Source organism: Notolepis coatsorum (genome assembly GCF_963971535.1).
Source record: "Notolepis coatsorum genome assembly, chromosome: 9".
In the NCBI taxonomy this organism is placed as follows: domain Eukaryota; kingdom Metazoa; phylum Chordata; class Actinopteri; order Aulopiformes; family Paralepididae; genus Notolepis; species Notolepis coatsorum.
Genome location: NC_140173.1, coordinates 133,546,225 through 133,554,819, shown reverse-complemented (window position 1 = coordinate 133,554,819; position 8,595 = coordinate 133,546,225). Strand labels below are relative to the sequence as shown.

Here is an 8,595-nt window from a genome sequence, read left to right as displayed (position 1 = left end):
TACCTGTAAAATAACGAATTGTGTGTGTGTGTGTGTGTGTGTGTGTGTGTGTGTGTGTGTGTGTGTGTGTGTGTGTGTGTGTGTGTGTGTGTGTGTGTGTGTGTGTGTGTGTGTGTGTGTGTGTGTGTGTGTGTGTGTCATTTTACAAATACATTGTCTGATGGTGTTGAATGACAGCGTCATCCCTCTTGTCTTGCTATCTCAGAATGCCAGCTGATGAAGACGGAGCGGCCGAAGTCCAACACCTTCATCATACGTTGTCTCCAGTGGACCACTGTCATTGAGAGGACCTTCCATGTGGACTCCCCTGATGAGAGGTCAGCCTGGAGTAGATCCACTGACCCCTGAAGCCTGGACTAGATACCTGTAGGAGACTAGACCACTGACCCCTGAAGCCTGGACTAGATACCTGTAGGAGACTAGACCACTGACCCCTGAAGCCTGAACTAGATACCTGTAGGAGACTAGACCACTGACCCCTGAAGCCTGGACTAGATACCTGTAGGAGACTAGACCACTTACCCCTGAAGCCTGGACTAGATACCTGTAGGAGACTAGACCACTTACCCCTGAATCCTGGACTAGATACATGTAGGAGACTAGACCACTTACCCCTGAAGCCTGGACTAGATACATGTAGGAGACTAGACCACTGACCCCTGAAGCCTGGACTAGATACATGTAGGAGACTAGACCACTGACCCCTGAAGCCTGAACTAGAGACCTGTAGGAGACTAGACCACTTACCCCTGAAGCCTGGACTAGATACCTGTAGGAGACTAGACCACTGACCCCTGAAGCCTGAACTAGAGACCTGTAGGAGACTAGACCACTTACCCCTGAAGCCTGGACTAGAGACCTGTAGGAGACTAGACCACTTACCCCTAAAGCCTGGACTAGATACATGTAGGAGACTAGACCACTGACCCCTGAAGCCTGGACTAGATACCTGTAGGAGACTAGACCACTTACCCCTGAATCCTGGACTAGATACCTGTAGGAGACTAGACCACTTACTCCTGAAGCAACTCCACTATGGTCAACTTTGGTTCATTGTAAATCAGTGGACTGGGATTGGGTGTTCAAATCAAGGGTTATTGGTTTGGTACCAATTTTTGGTTTTGTATCGGTATGGATTCAGAAGATATCTATTAGGGCTGGGCAATTAATCACATCTCATGATTACATATATTTTATTATATTTAAAGTTCAAGGAAATACATTTGTTGTTGTTAAATAAACGCATGGTGTTCCCAAAGTTAATGAGTAATGATGTTCAATAATCTTGATCTCAATATTGATCAAAATAATCATGACGAGTGAGTGAGTGAGTGAGTGAGTGAGTGAGTGAGTGAGTGAGTGAGTGAGTGAGTGAGTGAGTGAGTGAGTGAGTGAGTGAGTGAGTGAGTGAGTGAGTGAGTGAGTGAGTGAGTGAGTGAGTGAGTAAATATTGGGTCCTCCTCTAATGGTCCATGAAAGCAGATTGATGCATTTGTATTCAATAAAAACATATGCAGATAATGTTCTGGGCCCTTCGAGACATTTGTATTGCTGTGCGCAGTGAGATGGCTGCGGCTTGGGCCGATCGTCATACTAACTCGTTTGGCTGAGTTAGCGGGAGGGAAGTCGAGGGTGGTAATCTGGCTTTGTGGATAGCGACGCCTACAGGTCAGGTCTGGGCGCCTGCTCAGCGAAAGGCAGGAAATGGTGAAGGCAGCGTGACCTCCCACGCGTTACGCTTCACCAATGAGAGTCCTCGCTGCCAGGTGAAAAGAGAGCCACTGGCTGTCTCCACATGTGTCGGAGGAAGCGTGTGGTAGACTTCAGGGTTCCCTTGTACCGACCAGTAGGAGGAACATGCGCACAACAACCAGGTAGGGGAGGGGGGGGGGAATTGGCATAACGACTAAATTGGGATGGGGAGAAAAAATAGAAAATCAGGCGGAGAAAAAGAGGATACAAAAAAAAAAAAAACGGCACAGAGGCACTGAAAGAGGATTTCACCTGTCTAATGAACACAATAGACTAGACAAATATCAAGATGTATCCATCAGTGGACCAATTGCATGTGAGGATGGGGTTTGGCGGAGCCCAATAGCAGAACACAGGAGAAGAGAGAATGGAGCGTTTTAGGGTGGTTTTAATGTTATTCCCCCACGCAGACAGTTTACAGGCAAATACAGGAATGTACAGGTACGTGTTGTAATAGGCGAGAGCAGGAGCACTCCTTGTGCAGCACGGGACAACAGGTACAGGGATGTACGATAGGTGAGAGCAGGTGCACTCCTTGTGCAGCACGGGACAACAGGTACAGGGATGTACGATAGGTGAGAGCAGGAGCACTCCTTGTGCAGCACGGGACAACAGGTACAGGGATGTATGATAGACGAGAGCAGGAGCACTCCTTGTGCAGCACGGGGCGACAGGTACAGGGATGTACGATAGACGAGAGCTGGTGCACTCCTTGTGCAGCGCGGGGTAACAGGTACGTGTTGTAATAGGCGAGAGCAGGAGCACTCCTTGTGCAGCACGGGACGTCCAGGTTGGAGGTGTACTGGAGCGGTGGTCCTGGGCACAGAGAGAAACAGATTAGGACAAGGTATATCAACGAGGACAGGGTTGCAAGGCTTTAGGTTTGTCGTCGTACCTAGGTAGCTAGTTTAACACTCCGACGAGGGTAGGACAGGATCTGCAGGTTGAAGTACCATCTCGTTGATGAGGGGATGAGTCACAGCCGTGTTGATTGACGAGCTGGCAGCGTGTGAATCAGGGGAACGGATGCTGCCCATATAAGGGTGTGAGAGGATAAGGGGTGAGTGAGGCTTCCGCCGTGAATGTGGGGGAGGAGGAGTGAAGAAGGCTCTCGCCGTGACTATGACATTGCATGCTTTCGCGATGACAAGAAGCCTTCAGTCGACTCCTTCAGACATTAAGCACCCCCCACAGCCCAAATGGAATGATACAAAAAAAATAATAATAATAATATTAGAATTTTCTTTTTCTTATAATGATTTGTTTTTCATAGTTGACTACCAGTCGACTATCGGCTAATTTTGGCCAATCAAAGTCGACTATACAAATCCTTAGTCAGGGACAGCCCTAATACCTACTGTATACCCTAAACCTACACCTATACCTATACCTACACCTATACCTATACCTACTATATATCTACACCTACACCTATACCCAATGTTCCCTCTAATTTTTTTTTCGGTCTGAGCAAACACTCAAACCTCCTGAGCAGACATCAGCAACTACTGAGCAACATACGTCACCTTCCGATTAACCGGTTGGTTGATAAGCGGCGGTTTGTAAAAAATAATTTACCTTAAAGGGGAACTCCAACATTTTGGGAAATTTGCTTATTTAACATCTTCCCTGGAGTTAGACAAGAAGATACATACCTTTTTTGTCTCTGTGCGTGCATTTTAGCTTTGGGAATAGACGCTCCGTTAGCATAGCTTAGCTTCATCACTGGAAGTGAGGCAGGACAGTAGCCTTACAGTGCCTTACAGTGTATTGCAAGGTCTGACATTGACCAAACTTGATATGCATGACCTTGGTGGGCTCTAGGTCAACTCCTGAAAAGGGGGTCAATGTCAGACTTTGCAATCAAAAGTTAGGGGGCTAATAACCATTGCCATAATTTCAGTGCGCCCCCTAACTTTTGATTGCAAGGTCTGACATTGACCCCCTTTTCAGGAGTTGACCTAGAGCCCACCAAGGTCATGCATATCAAATTTGGTCAATGTCAGACCTTGCAATACACTGTAAGGCACTGTAAGGCTACTGTCCTGCCTCACTTCCAGTGATGAAGCTAAGCTATGCTAACGGAGCGTCTATTCCCAAAGCTAAAATGCACGCACAGAGACAAAAAAGGTATGTATCTTCTTGTCTAACTCCAGGGAAGATATTAAATAAGCTAATTTCCCAAAATGTTGGAGTTCCCCTTTAATGTCCAACATAAAAATCTACAAATGTTTCTGATACACAGAAATAATACAAAAAGGCATATATTCCTTAATAAAATATTTATTTGACCATTGACGATACAGAGCAACATCCTCCCTCCCTCTTCTCTCTCTCCCTCCCTCTCTCCCTCTAAACCTCTCACTTTCCCCTCTGCTTCATTCCTCCTTTCTGTTATTCAGATACACATCATTAAAAAAAAGTCACTTGTTTCCAGACTCCTCTGGTCTGGTCTTAGCTCTTACTTAGTCCTTTCTGTTAGTCTGTGTGCACACTGCACATAAGAACACCTGCACATCAGAACACAGGCCTGAATGACAGTGTATCCTCATCAAGGACCTCTGCTAGTTCCTCAAATCTGCCCTTCTTTACTGCTGACCGGGAGAACATGTTGTATACACTTCTAAGAAGAGTTTCCACTTCTCGCATCAAAGGCACATGTTTCCAAGCATCATCAATGCCCAAGTCCTCTTTGTGGGCCACACAGTGTTGTTCTGTGAGATGTGGTATTTGGCGTCTCAATATAGCTGCAACTCCATTGTGCTTTCCTAGCATTACTGAGGCACCATCAGAGGTCAGCATCACCATTCTCTGCATGTCTAATTCATGTTTGGAATAAAACTGCGTGATGGCCTCAACAATAGCTGGAGCAGTGCATGACGTTAACTGAATGATGCCACCAAACTCAGTTTTGTAGTTGACATCATTTTCCTCCCTGTATTGTATATACAGAACTAGCATTTTGTGCACTGTGATGTCTGTGCTCTCATCTACTATCAAAGTATGAAACGAGGCATTTAGAATATTGCACATAGTCTCATTCTGTACAATTGCATTGATTGACTTCACAAACTCAAAGGCATAGTTCTTGCTCCGCCAGTGTTCTGGGATACTCACATATTTTGCCACATGATCATGGATCTGTTGAACAGACAGCATCGATGCGTTCATTTGTATGCTGAGTAGGGGAACATTGTCAATGAGCACTTTCACTTGCTGGCTGTCAGATCTGTTCTTTTGCAACTGCTCATTCCTGTCGCGTCTTTCCTCTTCATTCTGCAGCAGCAACTCACCGATTCCAAGTCCAAAACTATTACGTCTCCGTAAAATTCCAGCAGCATTCTGGTGCGTTTTGTTCAGAAGGTGGCGTTTGAGGTAGTCCATTTTCCATTCGTCCCATTTTTTCCCTACAGAAAAGTCACCTGAAACTTTTGTGAGTCGTGTTAGCTTTGTTTTTTTTAGGAGGCTGACTACTAGTCGTCATTATTATTTGTCTCGCCCGTCCGCATGTATATTTTCCCTAACGCTTCCACTTCCGCGTCGGCTGCTGCAGATTCAGGAAGGGCCAAACGTTTAGGCAAATCACAGACGCCGATACTAAAACGTCTCTCTGTGGTGCCACGCAATAGGTTGGATCGTATCCAAGAGCTAGCCAACCCAGAACATGTGAATTATGTGCATCCAAACAAACGTCTTTTTTTTTACACAAACGTTTCTGTGCGAGACCGATTTCAGATGTGCGCGGGAGCATTTGGCCATGTGCGCGTGCACGGGCGCACCTTTGGGGGAACATTGCCTATACCTATACCTATACCTATAGAATATAATAGAATAGAAGTACTTTTGGCTGGCCGTCTGCACTGATACAATTAACTGTATCAGAGGGTGGGAGAAGCTGGCGGGGTGGGTCCGGGTCGTTGTAAACAGCGACTCCTACAGTTCGGTCGGGGCGCCTGCTAAGCGCGGATTGGACGTGAGGGGGATAGTGTGGTCCTCCCACACGCTACGCCCTCTCAATGAGAATCCGCGCTGCCAGGTGAAAAGAAGCGGTGATTGGCTGGACGTGTGTCGGAGGAAGCACGTGGTAGCCTCCACTCTCCCAGATGATCTGACTGTGGGGGGTAAGTGCGCAGCGACCAGGAAGGGACTGGGAATTGGCATACGACTAACATTGGGATGGGAGAAAATCGGAGGAAAATGGAGGGGGAAAAAGACAAAAAAAAAAAAAAAAAAGATAGAAGTACTTTATTGATCCCGAGGGAAATTCAGCACTACAGATCACTCACAGTAAACATTAAATGGTAGGTAGTCAAAAATCTAAAATCACAAATAAGAATAAGGAATACAAATACAGTCTGAGATATACATTCAAAAATAGGTATATACATTCTCAAATATACAGCCAAAAATATACAGTAATATACAGTAAAATATGTAAAAATATGATTTTTTTTTTAAAGTCCAGGAAGATATGCCAGAGTTTGTGCTGTATCTGTGCTCAGTGAGGCAGTGAGGCACAGTGTTACGTGTGGGGGTTTGTCTGTACCCTGATCAGGTGTTCCCAGTGTGTGATGTGTTATGTCTAGTTGTAGTTCCCTGTTCTGGTCTTGTAGTCCTTATCGTTCTCCTCCCAGGTGTATCCATTTGTAATCAACCCAGGTGTGTCTTGTCTCGTCATTCCCCCGTGTATAACTGTCCTGTTCTTCCCTGAGTGAGTTGCTGATCCTGTTTGTACAGTTCTGTGTTTTGTTTGTCGTTATTTTATGTTACCCTTTCAAAACCATGGTAAATATAAATTAAATATCTTTTGTTGGTTACTTTGGCTACTATCTCCTCATTATGTTACATTGACAAAGACAACAAGCACTCCTTCAGTCAATGGTAACGTAATACACTGATGCATTATATAGTCTGATGTCTGTTGGAACTTCCTGAGCTGTTCAGTGTTGCATCTTGGGAGTCTTAGTCTAACACTGAACGTGCTCCTTCTATCAGCCCAGTCCGTGTGTAGTGGATGGGAGGGGTTGTCCATGATGGCGTGGAGCTTAGCAAGGCTCCTCCTCTCTGACACCACCGCCAGAGAGTCTAGCTCCACCTACACCTACACTTAAACCTAGACCTAGACCTACTGTATACATTTACATTTAGTCATTTAGCTGACGCTTTTATCCAAAGCGACTTACAAGTTCTGTACGACAAGTCATCAGGAAGGGCACAACTCTATCAGCTGAGTAACAATGTTCATCAAAGTGTTGAGTGCTACAGTGTAGGTTAGATATTTTTTGTATTTTTTTTATAGATAATGGTTGAAGAAGTGCGTCTTTAGTCGACGGCGAAAGATAGGACGGGTTTCGGCTGTCCTAACAACTGGGGTGCGTAGTTCATTCCACCATTGTGGGGCAAGGACTGAGAAAAGGCAGGTTCTACTTGATGACCCTGACGGAGCTCGGATAGGAGTGGGTCTGAGACGGCCAGAAGATGCAGAGCGTAGGGGTGAGAGTGTGTAGTTAGAGACCATTGACCGGAGGTAGGCGGGAGCGGTTCCTTTTTCCGCACGGTATGCCAGGTCGAGGGCCTAGAAGCGGAATCATGCAGCAATGGGGAGCCAGTGCAGGTCCCTAAGAAGTGGGGTGACATGGGCCGACTTCTGTAGGTTTGAGATCAGGCGGGCTGCAGCGTTCTGAATGAGTTGAAGAGGCTTGGTGGCAGTGGCCGGGAGGGCAGCAAGCAAGCAGTATACCTAGACCTAGACCTATACACAGACATACACCTACAGTACACCTACACCTATACCTACAGTACACCTACACCTATACCTACAGTACACCTACACATACACCTACAGTACACCTACACCTACAGTACACCTACACCTATACCTATACCTACACCTATACCTATACCTACACCTACACCTATACCTACACCTACACCTACAGTAAACCTACACCTACACCTATACCTACACCTACAGTACACCTACACATACACCTACAGTACACCTACACCTACAGTACACCTACACCTATACCTATACCTACACCTACACCTATACCTACACCTACACATATACCTACACCTACACCTACACCTACAGTACACATACACCTATACCTACACCTACACCTATACCTACACCTACACCTATACCTACAGTACACATACACATATACATACACCTATACCTACACCTACACATATACCTACACCTACACCTACACCTACAGTACACATACACCTATACCTACACCTATACATATACCTATACCTACACCTACAGTAAACCTACACCTACACCTACACCTATACCTACACCTACAGTACACCTATACCTATACATTAGGGGTGTAAAGGTACACGTATCCGAACCAAACCGAACCGTTTCAGTGTGTACCGTACCGTACCGAACGGCTGTGTAGTGTACCGAACGAATACAACGGTATGTTAACCACTAACGACCGCCCACCGGGGGCTGTTTTTTTTCCACAATCTAATATAATTATTATATATATATATTTTTTTACAAGTCGATTATTCATTTCAATATAGAATATTCGTTGACAGCCCTACAAGTACAATTAGTTACTGCACACTACATCACCCCTGAGTGGAAGATGGAAAGCCAAACTTTCCCCCACTGTACCGAAAACCCATACCGAACCTTGACTTCAAAACTGAGGTACGTAGGGGCGGCTAGGTGGCGCAGTGGGCAAGGCACTCGCCACCAACGCAGGAGATGCTGGGTTCGAGCCCAGCTCTCGGCGTTGCTACCAGCTTGGCTGGTCGTTCATACTAATACAATTGGCAGTATTAGGGGGTGGGAAGTTGGTGGGTGGGGATCGG

The 8,595-nt window shown here is 45.8% G+C and overlaps 1 protein-coding gene across 1 annotated transcript in view; it reads left to right on the top strand.

Moving 5' to 3' along the window:
- Positions 1-210: 210 nt before the first annotated feature.
- akt3a (v-akt murine thymoma viral oncogene homolog 3a) overlaps positions 211-8,595 on the top strand; it is a gene marked incomplete at its 3' end in the record, with an annotated part of 88,844 nt that continues 80,459 nt past the window's right edge. Inside the window, exon 1 of the mRNA XM_084321042.1 lies at positions 211-317. Coding sequence (XP_084177168.1) covers positions 217-317 — 101 coding nt within the window. The 5' untranslated portion in view covers positions 211-216. The remainder of the gene's footprint in view (positions 318-8,595) is intronic.